This window comes from Gossypium hirsutum, chromosome A04 (assembly GCF_007990345.1).
Source record: "Gossypium hirsutum isolate 1008001.06 chromosome A04, Gossypium_hirsutum_v2.1, whole genome shotgun sequence".
Classification (NCBI taxonomy): domain Eukaryota; kingdom Viridiplantae; phylum Streptophyta; class Magnoliopsida; order Malvales; family Malvaceae; genus Gossypium; species Gossypium hirsutum.
This window is the reverse complement of record NC_053427.1, coordinates 64941801-64966031: the sequence shown is the minus strand read 5'-3', so window position 1 is coordinate 64966031 and position 24231 is coordinate 64941801. Positions and strand designations below refer to the sequence as shown.

The window sequence follows — 24231 nt, the reverse complement described above, 5'->3', positions numbered from 1 at the left end:
AAGAGCGATCTACTATCTCAGTAAGAAGTTCACTGAATGCGAAACGAGATATTCGCCAATTGAAAAATTATGTTGCGCATTGGTTTGGACTACTCGAAGATTGAGACAATACATGTTGTACCATACGACTTGGTTAATCTCAAAGTTAGACCCTCTGAAATACATGATGGAGTCAACGGCTCTAAATGAAAGGATGGCCCGATGGCAAATTCTACTATCTGAATTTGACATAACCTATGTGAATCAAAAGGCTGTAAAAGGGAGCGCGATAGCAGATTTTCTAGCAAGTAGAGCCCTGGACGATTATGAGCCTTTGAACTTTGAATTCCCAAATGAGGATCTGATGTATGTGGCAACTACTGAAGGAAGCACACAAGAAGGCAATACTTGGAAATTAAATTTTGACGGAGCCTCAAATGCCATGGGCAACGGGATTGGGGCAGTCTTGGTATCTCCAAACGGTGATCATTATCCTTTCACCAGTAAACTAGATTTTGATTGCACAAATAACATGGCGGAATATGAAGCATGTATCATGGGAATCCGCGCGGCTATGGAACACAAAATCAAGGTACTTGAGGTATATGGGGATTCGGCATTGGTAATTTATCAGCTCAAAGGCGAATGGGAAACAAGAGACCCTAAGTTGATTAGTTACCGAAGGATAGTCCTAGAATTGATTGAGGAGTTTGACGACATCACTTTTTGTTATCTCCCACGAGACGAGAATCAGATGGCCGACGCTTTAGCTACATTGGCTTCCATGATCAAAGTAAATAGACCAGAGGATGTGAAGCCTATCCAAATGAGCATTTATGATGCTCCAGCCCACTGTTGTAACATTGACGAAGAAGAGGAAAAGGACGACAACCCTTGGTATCAGGATATATTGCGATACGTGAAAAATCGTGAATACCCAAACCAAGCAACTGAGAATGACAAGAGAATGTTGAGGAGGCTAGCCAGCGATTACGTCTTAGATGGAGAGATCCTGTACAAAAGAGGAAAAGATCAGGTGCTGTTAAGATGTGTGGACGCTGTGGAGGCCAAGCAGATCTTGGAAGAAGTCCATGATGGTATTTATGGAACACACGCTAACGGTTTCACAATGGCCAGACAGATCATGAGATTTGGATATTATTGGTCTACCATGGAAGGAGACTGCATCAAATATGCTAAGAAGTGCCATAAATGCCAGATTTACGGAGACAAAATTCATGTGCCTCCATCACCTCTTCACGTCATGACTTCCCCATGGCCTTTCTCCATGTGGGGCATGGACGTCATTGGGCCGATATCGCCAAAGGCTTCAAACGGACATCGTTTCATTTTTGTAGTGATTGACTACTTTACTAAGTGGGTAGAGGCTACTTCTTACGCCAACGTCACAAAGGCAGCTGTCAGCAAGTTTTTAAAGAAGGAAATCATATGTCGGTATGGAATGCCCGAAAGGATTATATCTAACAACACATTAAATTTGAATAATAGCACGATAGCAGAGGTTTGTAGTCAATTCAATATCAAGCACCACAACTCATCGCCATACCGTCCAAAGATGAATGGTGCGGTGGAGGCAGCCAATAAAAATATCAAAAGGATTGTGGGGAAAATGACTGAGACCTATAGAGATTGGCACGAGAAGTTACCATTCGCCCTCTATGCTTATCGAACGTCCGTCAGGACTTCTACCGGGCAACACCATTCTCTTTGGTTTATGGAATGGAGGCAGTGCTACCAATTGAGGTTGAAATTCCCTCCCTCCGAGTTTTTTCAGAACTAAAGTTAGACGAAGCAGAATGGGTCCAATCCCGATATGATCAGCTGAACTTGATTGAAGAAAGGAGGTTAAGAGCTATCCGTCATGGTCAAATGTACCAGAAACGAATGATGCGAGCTTACAATAAGAAAGTTCGTCCTAGAAACTTCCATGAAGGGGACTTGGTACTGAAGAAGATCCTTCCCATACAAAAAGACTTCAGAGGAAAGTGGATGCCAAACTGGGAGGGACCTTATGTAGTAAAAAAGGCCTTTTCAGGAGGGGCATTAATTTTAACTGGGATGGATGGCAAAAGCTTGCCCAATCCTGTGAATTCGGATTCAGTGAAGAGGTACTTTGCCTAAAAAAAAAAAAGGAGAGACCAAGGCGAAAACCCGCAAAGGGCACCTTGAGACCAAAGGGGTTTTGGATTGAAAACCCAGGAATGGGCAATTCAAATTTTCGATCAAAGATGAGGCATAGAGTAGTTTATTCTTCTCCGAATTAACAAGAAGGAAAGATGCTACATCTTGGGGCATCAACAAAGCCTTCTAGGACTTCTAAACACATATCAAGTTCAAAAGGGTCATTAAGAAGTTTGGGGCAGAGAAGCTCATGCTACGATATCTGGGGCACCTATTTTTATTTTATTCATTTTTTGTATTTTTGACAAAATACATCATCTTGATTAATTTATTCTCGTTTTGTATTCTGGCAACATTTGCTATCTTGATTAATTTGTTCATTTAGAGCTTTGCTCTCAGCAAATTTTCATCTTATCCGTTGTGATAATCTTTTTCCATCTTATTCATCTCGTATCTCAGCAAAAATTTGCTATCTTGATTTGTTTGTTTAGAGCTTTGCTCTCAACAAAATTTCATTTTGTCCATTTTGATAATCTTTTTCAAGCATTTTTCATTGAAATAACGATTAATGGACTGACAATACACATGCAGAAGGAGTTCTGCATATTACTCTGAAAGTTTCTAAATAATACGAGGACCTGAAACAGGACTATTGTTTAGAACTAACCAAACCTAAGGGTTGGAAACATTTGAGAAATGATAGTCTAAATAGCGTCTATTCCTTTGGGTTTCTGTCAAAGGTACTGGCTGAACAAGAAGGCATCAGTGATAAGACCTTGATAAACAATGAGGAATGATAACCTAAGCATTAAAAATGGATCATTCTCATGACATTCTGCAAATATCATTCATACACATCTAGTTAGGAGCATTTGATCCACTCTGATCATGTCATCCTAAACACTAGACGTAAATAGGTCCATAAAATTGATTTTATAGGTCAAAGGAACAGATCCTATACCCTTGAAGTTGCAATGGGATGGATTGAAATCATTAAAGCAGATCTTGTCTTCCCATATTGGTGGCGAAGTAGATCGCAGAAAGCAGATCTTGTCTTCATGTATTGGCGTGAAGTAGATCGAAGGTAGCAGATCCTATCTTCCTATATTGGTAGGAAGTGGATCGAAGATGCAGATCTTGTCTTCCCATATTAGTGGCGAAGTAGATCGCAGAAAGCAGATCTTGTCTTCATGTATTGGCGTGAAGTAGATCGAAGGTAGCAGATCCTACCTTCCTATATTGGTAGGAAGTGGATCGAAGATGCATATCTTGTCTTCCCATATTGGTGGCGAATTAGATAGCAGAAAGCAGATCTTGTCTTCATGTATTGGCGTGAAGTAGATCGAAGGTAGCAGATCCTATCTTCCTATATTGATAGGAAGTGGATCCAAGATACAGATCTTGTCTTCCCATACTGGTGGTGAAGTAGATCGAAGAAAGCAGATCGACGATGGCGGATTTTACCTCCCTGACTACAGTGGAGTACATTGAAGCCAATAACTCTATCTCCCTACATTCAACAGTGGAATAGAGTGAAGAGCACAAATCGTATCTCCCTAAGCAGTAATGGAGCAGATCACATTCAGTCTTAATCCCTAAGCAGTAGTGGAGCAGACGAAGAAAACAACAAATCTCATCCCCATGGAGTTGCAGCAAAATAGATTTAAGTCATTGTTTCTCTGGAGCGCAGTGAAGTGGATTGAAGCAACGAGACACAGCAGAACAGAACGAGGCTACTTGAAGAAGAAAAGCACCAAAAGAAGCCAAGGCTCGGCAAGCCCGGGCAAATTTGGTCTTTCTTGGTCTTTGCTCTGTTTTCGTTACACGACAACGAGCAAAGAGGGGCAGCTGTAAAGCCCAAAATCTGCCCGGGGCCCGAAACTCGGAAGCCCAAAATCCAAACGCAGCATGCCTAGGGCGCGCCGCTCCAGCCTCTGCCCAACCCCTCGTACGCCTCTGCTCCGCGCCAGCCTCCACGACGCCCATACCGTCTGACACCCCCACCACTGTCGGCCACGGTCACCTGCAAAGCCAAGAAGCAGGCGCAACAACAAAGAAAATAATGTAAAAAAGGAAAAATAATTCGGTTATAAAAACCGAAATCTCACTATTATGGGGGGATTTTTTTCGTTGTAAAGAGAGATACATCAAAAATCAAATACAGAACTAAGATTGGAAAAAAGGTTGTTTTTCTTTTAAAAATTTGTTCTCTTCGTTCTCTTTTTCATGGTTTTTTGTTTTTGTTTTCTTTTCTTTTATTTCAAATCTATTTAAAAGTAATAAAAAAAACAAAAAGAAAAAAAGAAGGTTACCTGAATCGGCCCCTAGGCCCGCCGTCGATGGTGAGTCGCCGTCGCCGGATGTGGGTTCAAGGAGGGGCCGAAGTTCTTCTCATTCCCCTCGTCTCTTCGTTCCATGGCCTCGTCCCATGAGCGCGTTTCAAGGCGCCGATAGGAGCCTTCTTCGCATAGCTCCGATCACCGGACAGCAAAGGCATGGCAGCGGCGGGGTTTCAATCTTGGAACCCTAGCAGAGGAGGGGGTTTCCCTTTATTTTTTCTCTTTTCTTGCGTTCTGCAAGAAAATGAAATTGCAGAAAGAATTTTGTTTTTTTTTTGCTTTTATGGTGATTAAACGGCGCCGTTTGAAGGCTTGGAGGACTGTGCATCATTGCCCTAATGGGTATTTTTCACCTTTGGTCCCTCCATTTCTGCGGCACATTCAATACAGTTTTATGTCGCTTAATTTTGGCCGTATAATTTTGCACCTGTTCTAATTTGGTCCTGTGCAGACCGATGCGCATAAGGGACGGGAAATATTGCACAATCGATCCCTCATGTCCTCAGCGCAATTTATTTAGGTCCCCCTAGCCACCTGTTTCATGTATTTGCAGTTTAAGACCCGTTTTTTTATTTCGTTTCAACCACATCCTTAATATGTTTAACCTTTTTTATATATGCTATTTTATCATTGTTTGTTTTAAGCCTTTATATTTATTATTTATTTGAAATTGTTTTGCATTAAAATTTTTCATATATTTTATAAAAACTGTTTCTTTTATTGTTTAAGATTTTCTTTTGTATATTGTTTTATCTTAAACTATTTTAGATTGACTAGTATTTATCTCAAGTTTTTATTTTATTCTGTTTATTTATTTGGTTTAAATTCATATATTATCATCTTATATATTATTATCTATATTAAATATTTTAATATTCATAATTTCAAATTGTTCATACATTTTTATAATATATATTTACGTACATACTTTTCATTTATTATAAATATATACTTTTTATATTTTATATTTCATATCTTTATATACATAGATATACATAAATACATACATCTTAATTCATATATATGTATATATACATACTTATACATACTTAAATATATTTTCCATATTTCATAATTCTTATATACTTACATATATTTATGCATATTTTACATCATATACATACTTATATATATATATTCTTTATATTCTTAAAAATGCTTTTTGCATATTTCACATATTTTATAACTCACATACATATATTTTATATTATCACGATTTTTAAATATATATAAACACATTTACATTTTTATTTTTATAATACTTACCGATTTTTTATATATGTATATACTTATCTATGTTTCATATTCTATAATTTATATGCATTTCTTATTTTATGGCTTTAAATTATACATGCATATACATTTTTACATAATTGTATTTATTGTCATCATTGTTATTTGGTGTTCGTTTATTTATTCATGTACACTTGTGCTTTTTTTTAAATGTTAGTTCTATTTATTTATTTGTATGCTTTGTGTATATAATCGCCTCGTCATTTCATTTGGCCTATTGTATTGTTGTTACTCACTTTACTTTGCTCACCTTGTCGTATTCGTTATTGTTTTGTCAAGCATTGACACTAAACATCAAAAAGAAAATTTTTCTAAATGAGGCAATATTTCGCGTTTGGAAAATCGAGAAAATGTGCCCTAACGTGCTGGGTTTCGATTTCTCGTTCGACTAAATAGCCAAATATCCTCTTAAAGCTTCAAAGTATGGCTTCAATAAACTATAAGGTGATCTTGGTTTCGATGGTATAGAGTATCGTGTCCTAACGTGCTGGATGTGATATTCCTTCGGAACAAGAGAATCTTATATTTCAATTCACGTTATCAGAGTTTCTTTTAAGGATCGTATTTTTAAAATTCTTCAAATTTTCAATTTTCGACACTAAGACACTGATTAATCAACTAGGTACCAATTTTGGGCGTATCGAGGGTGCTAATCCTTCCTCGTGCGTAACCGACTCCCGAACCCATTTTTCTGATTTCCGTAGACAAAAATCGTTGTTTTAATAAAATCTAAATCGTTTATTAAAAACAACCATTTTACGAGGTGACCCGATCACACCTCATGAAAAAAGATTGGTGGCGACTCCCATTTTTCGTTTTATTTTCAAAATCCAAGTTGACCCCGTTTTCATCAAAAAAAATGGTGTCAACACATATATTAAATCATCAACAAAAAAAATGCGAATTGTCCCTCAGTCGAGCTTTAAAAGTTTTAAAATTTCCTTAGAAACATTTCAAGACTAAATAGAAATCAATTGACAAGTTAAATAAAAAGTTGCAAATTTTTTTACTACAGGGGTCACATGCACGTGTCTTATGCCATGTTGGCATTCGAAGTAGGGACACAAGGTCATGTCCTAGCCTGTGTCCGTGCCTATGTAACTCACTGACTTAGGTCACACATCCAAGCCACACGCCCGTGTGTCAAGCCATGTAACACTTGAAATGGCCTCACACGCCCGTGTGCCAAGCTTTGTGATAGGCTGTGTAACTGCCTTGCTAGCATGCAAATGAACCTACAAGGAACACACGATTGTGTTGCCAGGCCGGGCATCACACACGACTGAGACACACGCCCGTGTCTCAGGCCGTGTGGACAATTTTTTTACCTAAAACAAGCATTTTCCATAACCAAATCAAGTATGATCACTCTACCCATCTAAGCACATTTGAAAAGGGTATTAAGTAACAATAAAACATAGTCAAACATGCTCAAGCAAGCATCTTAAGTGCCTAACCAATGTGCCCTCATTGACACCACATATAATTCTATCATCAACAACCAATATACCATCCATAGATATCTCAATCAAACTCAAACATACAAATCATTGAGTTTGGTAAATGCACAACCTATATATATCATTCCTATTCAATTCACAACCCAAGTGATGTAACGGCCCAAATTTCAGTGGTGTCGGAACAGTGATTCAAAATCACTAAATCCGACATGTGAGTTTAATAATTTATAAATTAACAAGTGAAAGTTAGGTGTGATTTTAGAAATATTTTTAAATTAGTGAATTTTGTGTTTTAAAGGAAAAGTATTAGGTAATTGGGTCAAGGACGAGGTATCCAGACCTCGAATTCATAAACCGAGCCATTAATATTTTTAGAAATATTTATGAAGTGTTAATAAGTTAGTATTAAAGTTTTTAGTTTTAAATTTTTGTTAGGAAATTTTAATATTTCGGAAGTCAATTGAATAAAAAGGACTAAATTGAATAAGATGTAAAAGAGTGGGAAGTGATTAAATGGTTTAAATAATAAATAAGAGGAACTTAAAGAGAAATTTGACCCAAAATAAAATGGGTTGGACGGTTAGGTAAGTGAATGGCTGAGAAATAGTGTGAACTAAGGGCAAATTGGTAATTAAATTGAAATTGAACAGTTAAAAATTGGATTAAATAAGAATATCTAGAATTCTCCTCATTTTTCTTCGTCCTCTCCAGCCAAAAACACCATTGAAGGGTTTTCTTAAGCTGGTTTCTCATATTTTACTACATGTAAGCTTAATTCTCGATTAATCCTTGTAATTTTTATGATTTTGAGACTTTTACAACTAGGTCCTATTATCTAATTCATTAGTTTTTGCTTTTATGAATGATTTAAAAAGTTTCCATGAATAAGTGCTGAAAGTTTATAATAATTTAGCATGGAATTGGGGTTTCAATTTTATTTCATGATGACTTTATGAAGAGATTTTAATAGGAATTGATTTTTAGGACCTAATTGTGAAAGTTGTTGTAATTAGGGTTTTGTGTTGAAATTTTGAATGTCAAAGGATGTGAAGTAGTTTATAAAGTCTAGATAAAATGTTATTTGAGAGGAACTAGTTTAATTGATGAATAAATTAAGCTAAGACCAAATTGTAAAAATTAAAAAATTTAGGGTAAAAGTTTAATTTCAAAATTTAAGGGAATAAAGTATGAAATAGAGTAAAATTGTGATAAATTCTAATAATTGAATGATCTTATAATTATAGATCAAGAACTCGAAGTGAATAGTGGAAAGGATAAATTGCCAGAATAATCCCTGAATTTCTACGACTTTTGCAAATTAGCCTGGGTAAGTTCGTATGGCTAAATTTAATGTTTTGATATAAAAAAATTTCATGAATGTTATAGTATATTATTGTATACGAATGTCATTAAACTATGATAATTGTGAAATAATGTTTGACTAAAAGTACAAATTAAGTGGAACGACGGATTTGAGTATTTTCGTTCTGTGGCTAAGATGAATTGACGGAAAAGACCATGGTTAAACCATGGCAACATGTGATATGTGATTTTCGTATAAGACCATATCTAGGATATGGTATAGGTGTGATAGGTGCTCTCGTATAAGACCTTAGCTAGGCTATGGCATTGGTGTGATGAGATTATGTGCTTTCATATAAGACCATATCTAGTATATGGCATCAGTGATATATGTACTTTTATGTTAGACCATTTCTGGGATTTGGCATCAGTGTGATGTGTGACTATGTGCAAGACCATAGTTTTACTATGGCATTGTGAAAACGAAGTACTTAATTCCATAATCGTTCACTAATTTGATTAAAAAAGGTAAATGATAAATGGGCTCGAAAGATTAAAATTGGTTAATAAGTGACATTGAATTCAGTCAAGCGAACTTATCACTAATTTTGTGATTGACAGGAGAAATTAGTGAAATCGTATATTATATGATTGTTGTAAAATGTTCGGTAAGACTTATTTTCTATGCCTATGAGCTTACTAAGCTTCTATAAGCTTACTTGTGTATGTTTGTCGTTCTTATAGATTGACGTATATACATTCGAAAGATTGGATCTACATCGAGGATCACACTATCCAGATTTACTCCGGTAGATTTTGTTAAACAACTTTTTTTATTTATATGGCATGTATAGGAGTTTTAAATGATAATGAAATAGTATGAATGATTAAATATGTAAAGTAATTTGAATGTGATGGTTGTGTTAGATAATGAAATATACATGTTTTTGGCTTGAAATGGTTGTTTGGTTGGGCTTTGTTGGCATATAAATGTGTTTTTTATATAGATGGAAAGGATGAGGGTGAGAAAAGTAGTCTTAAATGACCTATTTTCATCACACGAGCAGACACACGAGCGTGTGTTTAGGCCATGTGTGACACACGGCTTGTCCAGGATTAGACAAGGCCTAGCACACGGGCATGTGGCTTGGTCATGTAACATACATGGGCTCCAACATGGTCGTGTGATACGGCCATGTGAAGTCTGCACTTAAAATGTGAAATTTTAATTACCATATGGCCTAGCAATATAGGCATCTGCTTAGGCCATATGACTCAAGTTTCTTCATAGATGCAAGTCAGAGAGGTACACGCCTCAGAGACACCGCCATGTGAGCTACACGGCCACGCCACATGGGCGTGTCCCCTGTCATACGGGCGTGTGACCCCTTTTACATGAAAATTTTTCTAAGTTTTTTAAAAAGTTTTCAAACTTCTCAGTTTAGTCCCGAACCATTTCCAATGCATGTTTCGAGCCTCGAAGGCTCATAATAGAGACAATATGTATGTTTTTTTTAAATTTTTTTAAAATTTAAGTGGAAATTATTGTTTCGGTTTTGTATGAATGTTTGTATTTTAGTCCAGTAATGCCTCGTACCCTATTCCGGCATCGAATGTAGGTAAGGGATATTACATTTAGTGGTATCAGAGTTTCAGTTTAGTTGATTCTCGAAATGTGTATGATGCGTAAAGTGTCTAGAAATACATGCCATATAAATCTGTGATAGTGTGATGTGTACGATCCGATCTAATCCTTGTTTTTTTATTATAGATTATCTACGACTTGTAACGATGTCAGATAGACTTGAACGTACTGAACAGGAAGAAGTTAACGGTAGAGTATAGAACTTTGAATAAGGAACAAGTAGTAATGTTCCAATTTCTTTGATACGAGAACAAGAGCTCAAAAACATGATTTATGGACTTATGAATCATTGGTACAATGAGAATATACGAAAAAGAAATCAGGCTCAGCAACTTCCTCCCCCTATTACAACACTTGTAGAGCTTCAGGTTGCACCTTCACCTCCACTGACAACTGAATCCAGTAAACGTTCTCCGTTAGAAAAACTTAGAAAACATGGGGCTAAAGACTTTTGGGGAAGAACAGATGATGACCCCCGTCAAAGCTAAATGTTGGTTGCAAAGTATAATGAGGGTTTTTAAACAAATGGCATACCCACCAGATGATTATTTGAGATGTGTTGTTTCATTATTAAAGGAAGAAATATGTCAGTAGAAGATATTTGGATAAGAAGAAAAGAGAATTCCTCGATTTATGACAGGGAAATAAGTCAGTAGTTGAATATGAAAGGGAAATTGTTTATCTCAGCAAATATTCTCAAGATATTGTACCCACTGAGGAAGAAATGTGTATCAGATTTGAAGAAGGATTAAATGATGAGATCAGGATGATGATAGGAGGCACTGAGATACGAGAATTCATTGTTCTATCAGATTGTGCTCAGAAACTTGAAGTGGTATATAATAGAAATATGCAACGAGATAGAAAGAGCAAAGAACCCTTCAAAAGAAGTGCATCTAAGTTATTTTCAGCTTTACTGGTGAAGAAATTTAAAGAGAAATTTGGTCAAGCCACTTCAGCGCTGGAAAGATCAGGTAAAAGTAGACCAAGACAATCTGATTTTAGAGTATCTAACAGACTTGCTGTTAGTGTGGGTAGTGTGCAAAACACCCAAGGCCTAAATACCAACATTGTGGAAGAAATCTCCCCGGTGAATGTAGGGGTAAGTTAGGGGCTTGTTATAAATGTGGGGCCACTGATCATTTTATTCGAGATTATCCTCAACTACAAATAGAAGAAATGGAGCAGAAAGAGAAACAGAAACAGAAAACTCCTCCTCAAAAAAGTAGACATTCGGGTCAAAGCAGCGCTACAGGGGCTACTCTTTGGGTATGAAAGATACTACTAGTAGGTCAAAGGCTAGAGCACCTGCTCGTACCTATGCCATTCGAGCAAGAGAAGAAGTGACTGCTCCAGACGTAATTGCTGGTACTTTCTATCTTTATGACATTCCTATGTATGCATTAATAAACCCTGGGTCTACACATTCATATATTTGCACTATGTTAGCATCTGAAAAGAATTTATCTGTTAAGCCTACTAATTATGATGTACAAGTCACTAATCCATTAGGCCAAAGTGTGGTAGTTAATTTAATATGTCGTAACTGTCCACTAAAAATAAAGGGCTGTGATATCCCCGCTGGTTTGATGTTGTTGCCCTTTCGAGAATTTGTTATTATCTTGGGCATGGACTGGCTAATGAAACATAACGCGATAGTGAATTGTCAAGAAAAACAAATTAGTTTGAAATGTTAGATAGGAGATATATTTTTGGTTGAGTCCGAGAATTTGGGTGATACTGTTAGAATGATTTCATCTTTTTCTACTTAGAAATTGTTGCGTAAAGGAAATGAGACATATGTAGCCTATATTTTTTATACTTAGGGTTCACAATCGAAGTTAAAAAAATTATCTGTTGTGAATGAATTTATTGATGTGTTTCCTGAGGAATTACCAGGTTTACCAACCGATAGAGAAGTCGAATTTGTGATAGATGTACTTCCGGGAATAGCTCTCATTTAAATGACACCGTATAGAATGGCCCCAGCAGAATTAAAAGAGTTGAAGACACAGTTACAAGAGTTGTTAAACAAAGGGTTTATCAGACCGAGTATGTCGCCATGGGGTGCACCAGTTTTATTTATAAAAAAGAATGACGATTCACTGAGATTATGCATAGATTATAGGCAGTTGAATAAGATAACGATTAAAAATAAATATCCTTTGCCTCGTATTAATGATTTATTCAATCAGCTGAAAGGTGCCACAGTATTCTCAAAGATAGATCTTAGGTCCGGGTATTATCAGTTAAAAGTAAAAGAGTGTGATGTGCCGAAAATAGCCTTCAGAACTTGGTATGGCCATTATGAGTTTTTAGTCATGCCATACGGTTTGACCAGTGCTCCTACTACTTTTATGGATTTAATGAATCAAATTTTTTAGCCTTATTTGGATAGATTTGTAGTTGTGTTATTGACGATATACTGATCTATTCAAAGACAGAATCCGAGCATGCTTAGCACTTGAGAGTTGTGTTACAGATTTTGAGGGAAAAGCAGTTATATGCAAAATTTAGCAAATGTAAATTTTGGCTTCACGAGGTTGGATTCTTGGGTCACATTGTGTCGGCTAATGGTATACGAATAGATCCGAACAAAGTGTCAGTGTAAGTAATTGGGAAACTCCGAAGAATGTTACAGAAGTACGAAGTTTTCTAAGATTACCTGGTTATTACCGTCGATTTGTGAAAGACTTTTCAATGATTGCTTCACTGATGACCCGATTTCTACAGAAGAATGTTGAATTTGTATGGTCTGGTGAGTGTCAGCGAAGTTTTGATCAATTGAAGAAAATGTTGAAAGAGGCCCCAGTGTCGACTCAACCTGAGTCAGGTGTGTCATATGTGCTATATAGTGATATGTCTCTGAATGGTTTAGGCTGTGTACTGATGCAGTCAGGAAAAGTTGTAGCATATGCTTCTCAGCAGTTGAAATCACATGAGAGGAACTACCCTCCACATGATCTTGAGTTAGTTGCTATCGTTTTTACTTTAAAAATTTGGAGGCACTACCTCTATGGTGAGAAATGTTATGTGTATACACACCATAAAAGTTTGAAGTATTTAATGTCGCAGAAAGAGCTGAACTTGAGACAGAGAAGATGGCTAGCTTGTTGACTCAACCTGAGTCAGGTGTGTCATATGTGCTATATAGTGATACGTCTCTGAATGGTTTAGGTTGTGTACTGATGCAGTCAGGAAAAGTTGTAGCATATGCTTCTCGGCAGTTGAAATCACATGAGAGGAACTACCCTACACATGATCTTGAGTTAGCTGCTATCGTTTTTGCTTTAAAAATTTGGAGACACTACCTCTATGGTGAGAAATGTTATGTGTATACAGACCATAAAAGTTTGAAGTATTTAATGTCGCAGAAAGAGCTGAACTTAAGACAGAGACGATGGCTAGAGCTACTGAAAGATTATGATCTTGTCATTGACTATCATCCAGGGAAGGCAAATTTGGTGGCAGATGCGCTTAGTTTAAAATCTTCATTATTCGCTCTTTGGGCATTAAATGCTCATTTGTTTGTTAATGAATATGGTTCTGTGTTAGCAGAATTAAAGGCAAAACCAGTATTCTTTCAACGGATTTAGGAGTTACAATATGAAGACCCGAAGTCAGTGTTGAAACGATAGATGGTTCAAGACAACTTGAGCTCAGAATATTCCATTGATAATAGTGGTATGCTATACTATCGCAATAAAATTTGTTCCAAATAATATAAATTTGAAAAATGATATTTTATTAGAGGCTCATAGTAGTATGTACTTGATTCATCCGGATAGTACGAAGATGTATTGTGATTTGAAGAAAATGTATTAGTGGCCTGGCATGAAATGAGAAATTTGTGAATTTGTGGCGAAATGTCTGATTTGTCAATAGGTAAAAGCAGAACATCAAGTGCCCATAGGTTTGTTACAACCCGTAATGATTCCGAAATGGAAGTGGGAACATGTGACGATGGATTTTGTATCTGGGCTACCTGTGACTCTAAAGAAGAAAGATTTGATTTGGGTGATAGTGGACAAATTGACTAAGTCAGCACATTTTATTTCGGTTAGAATAGATTTTTCGCTTGAAAAGTTAGCGGAATTGTATATGTCAGAAATTGTGAGATTACATGGAGTGCCAACATCCATTATTTCTGATAGAGATCCGAGGTTTACTTTGAGATTTTTGAGTAAACTACAGGAAGCTTTAGGCACTAAGTTAAAATTTAGCACAGCTTTTCTCTTTAGACTGACGGGCAATCAGAGCAAGTGATTCATATTTTAGAAGATATGTTGAGGTGTTGTGTAATCAAGTTCGGTGGTAGCTGGGAAAGGTATTTACCTTTATCTGAATTTGCTTATAATAATAGCTATCAAACTACTATTAAAATGGCACCGTTTGAAGCTCTGTATGAAAGGAAATGTAAAACCCCATTGTACTGGTCTGAATTAAGTGAATCAAAGTTTGTGGGAGTGGATTTGATTCGGGAAACTGAAGAGAAAGTCTTGATTATTTGAGATAGTTTGAAAGCTACTTCTGGTTGTCAGAAATCATATGTAGATTTGAAAAGAAGAGATATAGAGTTCAACGTGGGCGGTCGTGTGTTCTTGAAAGTCCACGATTTATCAGGTCGTATGAAATCATAGAAAAAATTGGTCTGGTAGCTTATAGATTTGCTTTGCCTCCAAAACTTGAGAAGATTCATAATGTGTTTCATGTATCTATGTTGAGATGGTATAGATAAGATATGACTTATTCAGAGGAACTAGTGAAAATTTTAGCACAAGAAGTTAAAGAACTCCGGAACAAACGAGTACCATTAGTAAAAGTGTTATGGCATCGACATGGATTAGAGGAGGCAACCTGGGAAACGGAGGAATCAATGAGACCACAGTATCCGAATTTGTTTTCAGGTATGAAATTTCGAAGACAAAATTTCTTAAGGGGGAGAAGAATTGTAACGGCCCAAATTTCAATGGTGTCAGAACAGTGATTCAAAATCACTAAATCCGACATGTGAGTTTAATAATTTATAAATTAACAAGTGAAAGTTAGGTGTGATTTTAGAAATATTTTTAAATTAGTGAATTTTGTGTTTTAAAGGAAAAGTATTAAGTAATTGGGTCAAGGATGAGGTATTGAGACCTTGAATTCATAAATCGAGCTATAAATATTTTTAGAAATATTTATGGAGTGTTAATAAGTTAGTATTAAAGTTTTGTTAGGAAATTTTAAAATTTTGGTGGTCAATTGAATAAAAAGGACTAAATTGAATAAGATGTAAAATAGTGGGAAGTGATTAAATGGCTTAAATAATAAATAAAAGGGACTTAAAGAGCAATTTGACCCAAAATAAAATGGGCTGGACGATTAGATAAGTGAATGGCTGAGAAATGGTGTGAACTAAGGGCAAATTGGTAATTAAATTGAAATTGAATAGTTAAAAATTGGGATTAAATAAGAATATCTAGAATTCTCTTCATTTTTCTTCATCCTCTCCAGCCAAAAACACCATTGAAGGGTTTTCTTAAGTTGGTTTTTCATATTTTACTACATGTAAGCTTAATTCTTGATAAATTCTTGTAATTTTTATGATTTTGAGACTTTTACAACTAGATCCTATTATCTAATTCATTAGTTTTTGCTTTTATGAATGATTTAGAAAGCTGTCATGAATAAGTGCTGAAAATTTATATTGATTTAGCATGGAATTGGGGTTTCAATTTTATTACATGATGATTTTATGAAGAGATTTTAGTAAGAATTGATTTTTAAGACCTAATAGTGAAAGTTGTTGTAATTAGGGTTTTGTGTTGAAATTTTGAATTTCAAAGGCTATGAAGTAGTTTATAATGTTTAGATAAAGTGTTATTTGAGAGGAACTAGTTTAATTGATGAATAAATTGAGTTGGGACCAAATTGTAAAAACTAAAAAATTTAGGGTAAAAGTTTAATTTCAAAATTTAAGGGCATAAGTATGAAATAGAGTAAAATTATGATAAATGCTAATAATTGAATGATCTTATAATTATAGATTAAGAACTCGAAGCGAATCGTGAAAATGATAAATTGCTAGAATAGTCCCTAAATTTCTACAACTTTTGTAAATTATCCCAGGTAAGTTCATATGGCTAAATTTAATGTTTTGATATAAAAAAATTCATGAATGTTATAGTATATTATTGCATAAGAATGTCATTAAACTATGATAATTGTGAAACAATGTTTGAGTAAAAGTACAAATTAAGAAAGGTAAACGATAAATGGGCTCGAAAGATTAAAATTGGTTAATAAGTGACATTGAATTCAGTCAAGCGAACTTATCACTGATTTTGTGATTGACAGCAGAAATTAGTGAAATCGTATAATATATGATTGTTGTAAAATGTTCGGGAAGACTTATTTTCTATGCCTATGAGCTTACTAAGCTTCTATAAGCTTACTTGTATATGTTTATCGTTCTTGTAGATTGATGTATATACATTCGAAGGATTAGATCTACATCAAGGATCATACTATCCAGATTTACTCCGGTAGATTTTGTTAAACAACTTTTTGATTTATATGGCATGTATAAGAGTTGAAATGATAATGAAATAGTATGAAAGATTAAATATGTAAAGTAATTTGAATGTGATGGTTGTGTTAGATAATGAAATATACATGTTTTTGGCTTGAAATGGTTGTTTGGTTGGGCTTTATTAGTATATAAATGTGTTTTTTTATGTAGATGGAAAGGATGAGGGTGAGAAAAATGGTCTTAAATAACCTATTTTCTTACACATGGGCAGACACACGGGCGTTTGTCTAGGTTGTGTGTGACACACGGCCTGCTATATGGGAGTGTATTAAGGCCGTGTGTCCCCTACATCTTAAAAGCTAGAAACAGAATGTCTAGGATTAGACACACGGCTTAGCACACGGGCGTGTGGCTTGGCCGTGTAACATACATGGGCTCCAACATGGCTGTGTGATACGGCCATGTAAAGTCTGCACTTAAAATGTGAAATTTTAATTACCACACGGCCTAGTAACATGGGCATGTGCTTAGGCCGTGTGACTCAAGTTTCTTCATAGATGCAAGTTAGAGAGGTACACGCCTTAGAGACACGACCATGTAGGCCACACGGCCATGCCACACGGGCGTGTGACCCCTTTTACATGAATATTTTTCTAAGTTTTCTAAAATGTTTTCAAACTTTTCAATTTAGTCTTGAACCATTTCCAATGCATGTTTCGAGCCTCAAAAGCTCGTAATAGGGACAGTATATATGTTTTTTTAAAAAAGTTTTAAATTTGAGTGGAAATTATTGCTTCAGCTTTGTACAAATGTTTGTATTTTAGTCCGATAATGCCTCGTACCTTGTTCCGGTATCGAATGCAGGTAAGGGGTGTTACAAATGACACAAATAATAGCTTTACTTTATCTACCAAACAAACAACCTAGGTAAATCACCAAAATGACCAAATCATTTAAACAAACATTACTTTCAAGTATTGCATAAAACTTCAAACATGTATTTACAATCATTTAAGCTTAAAAATTCATATTCCCTAGGACTTACTAAACAGAAGGGACACTATCACTAATTTTTCATCCTAGGTACATACCAAAAACACAAAAGGAAACACCAAAAACATTGAATACGGGATTCTTGAAAGATGCCGAGTCCGGTTCTATTATTTATCTAACCTGCAAACATGTAAATCAATTTACATTCTATAGGTTTCATTTATTAGCTAACCACAAGAACAATCAATAATAATATGAAATTATAACTTAACCAAATGAAATTTCAATTCTTTCGATAATTCAAGTCATCTTGTCGTATGATCTATTAGCTACATGGCACTTGGTGCCTAGTGGGTAAACCACAAAAGAGATTGCGCCCAATGCTATAACCGACAGTATTGAATGTAAGCCCAGCTCTAGTTGGATAAACCAACAATGTTTGTACTCAGTGCTAGTTGAATATACCGACGATAATAAATGTGAGCCCAACTTTAGTTGGATGAACCAACGGTGTTTACGCCCAGCGCTAGTCGGATAAATCGACAATTGTGTGCCCAGCACTAGTCAGACAAGCTGACGAAGATTGCGCGCCCAGCACTAGTAGATTATATCGACAAAATCCACAATGAGCCCAGCTCTAGTCTAATATATTGATGATTGTACAATTATTTACTTCCACAATTTCCTCATTCATTTTCCTTTACATTAAATTGATAATACACATACATTTTATATCAACAGCTAGATTAGCATCGTTTAATTAAATAGAAATTAGAAAGATTAAGTTCGAGTCCATGAACTTACCGGAATTATGCTCGTGAACAATTATTCAGTAGCTTTCTCTTTTCCACAATTGGCAACAAAAGCTCTCGTTTCCCGATCTAGAAATATTAATTTAATTAAATCAATTACTCAATAATTATAGTTACACATTTAACCATTAAAAATTGTTATTCAATCAACTTAATCCTTGCCACAATATAACTAGACATCCAATGTCTACAATAATGTCCTCATACAACCGAGTATATTTATATACATGTATCTAATTCCCAAACAGTCCTTATACTCTTGGAATTTATCAATCATTACCATGCCGTCTAAAATTTAACAGCAGCTACATCCTTATCCATCAATTCCAATCAAAATTATCATACAATCACATTAAAATGACAATTGAAATTAACATCTATACTTCATTTAATTATTTTTTTCCAGCTCATAAACATTGCATGCTAAATTTCTCCCAACAACCTTAAACTCAATCTCATTATTCAATATATCACCAATGTGCAAATTATAAGATTATCCTTAACAAGATTTTCCCTAAAATATCCATGCATTTAAGCTCAGCATTAAATCCAAAAGCACATTATCCATTAGTTCCAAAATTTCTCCATTCTAGCATAAGGATTAGTTAAATTAATCTATTCCCAACTCAAAATGAAAATCCCTTTCAGAAATACTTACATGCATTCAAAGATAGCAAATAAAATAACCAAGCTTTTCCCTTTAAACCTTCAATGGTTTTTCGGCAGTAACAAAGACGAAGAAAAACATTCTCCCCCTCCCCCTCCCCCTCCCCACTCACTTTCTTTTCTTTTTTATTTTCTTTCCTATCAACATTAATATTTTCTTTTGTTTTATTAATTTTCCTTACATATTATAATTATCCTATTATAATTATTAATAATATAACCTATATATATATTATTCTCATTCTCATCCACTAATAAAATCCATTTAAGTAATGGTTTATTTAATTGCTAAGTCCTTTGATATTTATCCTCTTTATAAATTTAGTATTCTTTCCCACTTTTATCACCTATTGATTTAGTCCCTTTTAATTTAAAGAAATTATTTAATTAACACTCAATTCACTTTTAAAGTAACTCCCCAAAAATATAATAATAATTTTTTTGAGCCCGATTCGTGTAGGCAGGATCCTGGAAGTATATTTCCTGACATCCTTAACTTACGGGATATTACATCCGACAACTGGATCAGAAGTGGAGTGTTACAATAAATTAATAATAGTCAAATCATTTTTCCTTCATAATATAATTTTTTTAAATTATAATATAATTTAACTTATTTTATGTAATAATTTTTAAACATTTCATTGCTACCTACATCACTATCCATATCTTTAATTAATTAATTTATCATGATTTATTAAATTCAAGTAACCAATTTATTTGATTATGATGCTCTAAATTCATAGTAAAATATTTAATTAGGAAACTTAATAGTTTATTAAATTGATATATTTAATTTCACTCATTGGAGATTATTTTCATTTAATAAAATATGATTAATTAATTTTTTTTCATGTGAAAATTAAACATTTTACTAAAATAATATTTTAACTAAGATCATATTCATTTAATAAATTATAATTAATAGGCTTACTTATATGAAATTGTGATAGTTGTGTCATCTGAATACTTATTAAAATATAAATACAGTGGCAAAACAAAGGGGTATATGTAGGGTTTAAGGCAGAGGGTTACGAGAGGTGCTCGCAGTATAGACCATGCCACACAAGTAGAATCCGTATAGAACTACACTTCTTTTATTTGACGTTGATTAGAATAAGATTTTTCAACATTTAAATAGATATAGTTGAAACTCCTCTTATATCATTCGTTTTATTATAAAACATAAAAAAATTATTTTTATTAAAAACTTGACTATTTATAAAGAAATACCATTTAACGGGTAAATATGAGTTTACTCGATTATTTGATATTAAGATAAAAATAATGATGAAAATAATGATCCTATCATTTTGATAGTGGATGCGGTTGATGTAAGTTTATTTATGTGTTTGTGAAAAAGTTAATTAGAATAGTTTTCATCACAAGAAATTGCTCCACTAAAATATATTATCTCCAAGCATAAAACCTGGATCACAATTTGTAGTATTCATTAACATATATGTCATCATACCTACTCTTTTTTTAACCCAAAAAAGAAAATCGTACCTACTCTTTAATTTAGTTTAAGAATTTATTGAGGGTAACCCCTTAATTAATTTAATTAAGAGTGCTTATTAGATTTGAAAGGGGTAGATAAAATCGCAGACATGGAGGCATGTGAAATTGGGGAAGGGTCGCTGTCAAGCAGAGCTGTGGTATTTAACATATAATAAGAACAACAATGTGCACAATCAGAGACATTTTTATCTGGAACAGCCGCACTTTATCAGTAGGCCTCACAATCCACTTTGACATCCCTTCCTTCCAATCCGCGGCCACTTTAAAGCCACGTCTCACAATCCCATTTGGGTGCAGTCATTAAAGGATCAAAACGGTATCATGCTCTCCCCAGATACCAATGGGGTTTTGGACTAGCCTTTTGGCACTTGCAAATTTGGAACGGCCAGGGCTAAAAGACATGTAAAAGTCTTGGGTTACAACTAGGTACTGAAATTGGTTCAAGTGTTGGTTCAAGTTTTAGTAATGGTAGGATGATGTAAGTACAAAACTTGAGCTCCATGATCCCCCCAAGTCAAGGCCAAAAGGCCAAAGTAAGTAATGAAGATGGATATGCGAGGCACTTCTGTCCCATACGAAAGTTGAAACCCCACAGACCTGAAAAAGTGGCAATAAGAAGACAACAAACAGGGTAGGTCCTATGTGACAAATAATTTGGGCACGGTCGGTGCACGCCAGCTGGTCCTGAATATTCACGTGTCCCTTGTAGGCGTTATTATCCCCATCATTGAACGGCAAAGAATCTCTCTATGGACTTCACTTGTACTCAGCCACTCTACCACCATTTCTTTTACACTCGTACCTCAAATCATTTTTGTTTAGGTTTAAGGGACTTGATCAATCTCGTCGGGCAGGGCAGGGTGAATTCTGAAATATTTTTTCAGGGATCATTTGTATATTTTTAGGATAATAAAAATGTACTTATTATTATTTTAAATAGTTTATATTCTTATGATTTTTAAAATATCAAATTATTTTTATTATATTTAAGAATTAAAGTATAATTTTATTATTCTTAATTTAAAATTTTATAAATTATAAAAAAATCAAAAGAGATTTTCTACTTTAGGGGGAGCTGAGTCTCTACCAGCACCTTAACTCTGTCCTTATGCAAGGATTAAGAATTTAACTTTTATTTTTATTAAAATAATTATTATTAATGTTTATACCAACTTTTTAATTTAATATTTAATTTGATGAATTATTTTTTATTTTATATAATTATATCCATATAAAAATTTAATTTCAACTCAAATTTCAAAAAGTAGTAATATTGTTATTCATGTAAAATCATTTTAAGTTTGCTTATTATATGCGTAAACAACTATACTTATACAACATAAAAAATGATTGGATTTGTTTATTTATATATGTATTTATATGAATGCATTTTTCACATTACACACTTTTTAGTATGTAGTAAAAAAAAATAAATGATAAATAAAACACTTAAAAGGCTATATTTAAAATTTACTTATGAAATTGAAATGATATAATGATAAATTTAACCCTCAATGTTTACATATGTTATCAATTTTAGCTCTTATTCCTTTTTAAGTTAAATTTGACCTTTTATCTTTAAAAATGGGTTAAATTTGGCCATCAACCTTTCAAAAAGAATTGAATCATATTTAAAAAAAATACTAATTAAAACATTAAATTTTTAAACATGGGACAATCTTGTGTACTTCATTTTTTTTAATATTTATGAACTTTTTAATAAATTATTTAAACTTTTTGAATTTTTTTTGTAAAATTTAAATTATTTGTTAACATGATATATAAAGTAAATAATATCATGTCAACATAAAATATATATGGATCATCTTGTAAGTTGTCATTCTAATATTGTTAAAAATAACATTTTAATCAATATTTTTTTCAATAAAAATAATTTAATTTTTATTAAAAATAATGATTAAATTTATCATTATACGTATAAAATTACTAAATTTATTTAAAAATGGATAAAGAGTTAGGGTTAGTGTTAGATATATTATTATGTCTTTTTTTCCATTATTTTAAATATTCTGTCTAAATGAAACATGCCACCTGTACAATCTTACTTAAGAAAAGGTAAAAGTGAATAGGAAATGCACATGATAGAAACAAGGAAGAGGTAAAGAGAGAAGTCACATTTACAGCCCTGACGCTGGTTTTCAATAATATAAGAAAAAAGAATTACAGTGAGTCACTCATATACCATTTTTTCAGGGCATGCAATTGTAAACATCTGCCATTCATGATGATCATGATAGAGGATGGGAATGAAAAAAAACAAAAAAGTAAACAAGATCGACGGCCACAAATTAAACACAAAATACAAGGAAAGAGATAGGAGACTCAAATGTGATCGGAGAAAATCCGGTTTCAAAGTGACAGACAAATCAATTAAACCCTGATTAGGCTTAATAATCGGTGGTTGGGAGCTGCTCGTGGGTGTTGCTGATGAAGATGAACTCGTAGATGAGACCAGCGAGCCCACCACCGATAAGGGGTCCGACCCAGTAGATCCAGTGGTTGTCCCATGTCCAGCTAACCAAGGCTGGTCCGAATGAAACAGCTGGGTTCATTGAGGCTCCATCGAAGGCACCTCCTGCCAAAATGTTGGCCCCCACGATGAAACCAATTGCCAATGGTGCGATTGTTCCCAAGCTTCCCTTTTTGGGATCAACGGCTGTGGCGTACACTGTGTACACCAATCCGAAGGTCATCACGATTTCGAAAACCAATGCGTTAGACACGCCCACACCTGATGACAATCCAAAAGCTGGTACAGCCTGCGAAGCACCGTAACAAAACCCGCCAAATTAATAAATAAAATAAGACACTGTGCAATAACGGAAATAACTGATTTTGTAACGGAGTATTTTGGAGGGAAATGGTGATGTTACCAGGTCGCCGGTAGCGAACTTAAGCAACAGGCAAGCGACGGTTGAGCCTAGGAGTTGGGCGATCCAGTAAAGAATGCCGCGCAAGAGAGTGATGTTCCCGCCAACGAAAGCACCGAAGGTGACGGCGGGGTTGACGTGGCCACCTGAGATGTTGGCGCCAACGGAGACAGCGACGAAAAGACCGAAGCCATGAGCTAGAGCGGCGGCTACGAGACCGGCCGGGGTTGTTGCTCCGTTGTCGGTCAACTTGTTAAAAGCCATTCCTGAGCCCGATCCAGCGAAAACGAAGATCAAGGTTGAGATGAACTCAGCCAAAGCTGCCTTGAGAGCATCGGGGTGAGTCGCCTCTTCGGGCCGGCCAACTGCTATGTTTCTGATCGGCATATTTACCTTGGGAGCTGGAGATTGGAAATGGGAATGTTGAGTGAGTACTGGTCTAGTCTGGTCTCCACTTCTCGGCTCTACCTCTTACTTATATTTGAAAGCTTTGGTCCATGGTGACCGGGATTCATCCGTTACCGGTGGAATAATCTGGGGACGGGTGTACTATCTTGGATGGAGATTGGTGGACAGGCTGTGATATCATTATTTATGTAATTTTGGGAAACGGGATGAACCGGTCATCCCCGTTAAGACAGCGAAGAGGGAGTGATGTGAGGTGGATGAATGAT

General features: G+C 34.9%; 1 protein-coding gene across 1 annotated transcript; it reads right to left on the bottom strand.

Annotated features, from left to right (window-relative positions):
• Window positions 1-22778: 22778 nt before the first annotated feature.
• Window positions 22779-23990, bottom strand: LOC107899490 (aquaporin TIP1-1). Its single transcript, NM_001326874.1, is given in 2 exon segments — window positions 22779-23446; window positions 23561-23990. Coding segments are annotated over 2 exon segments (756 nt in total). The 5' UTR covers window positions 23945-23990; the 3' UTR covers window positions 22779-23074.
• Between the last annotated feature and the right edge of the window lie 241 nt (window positions 23991-24231).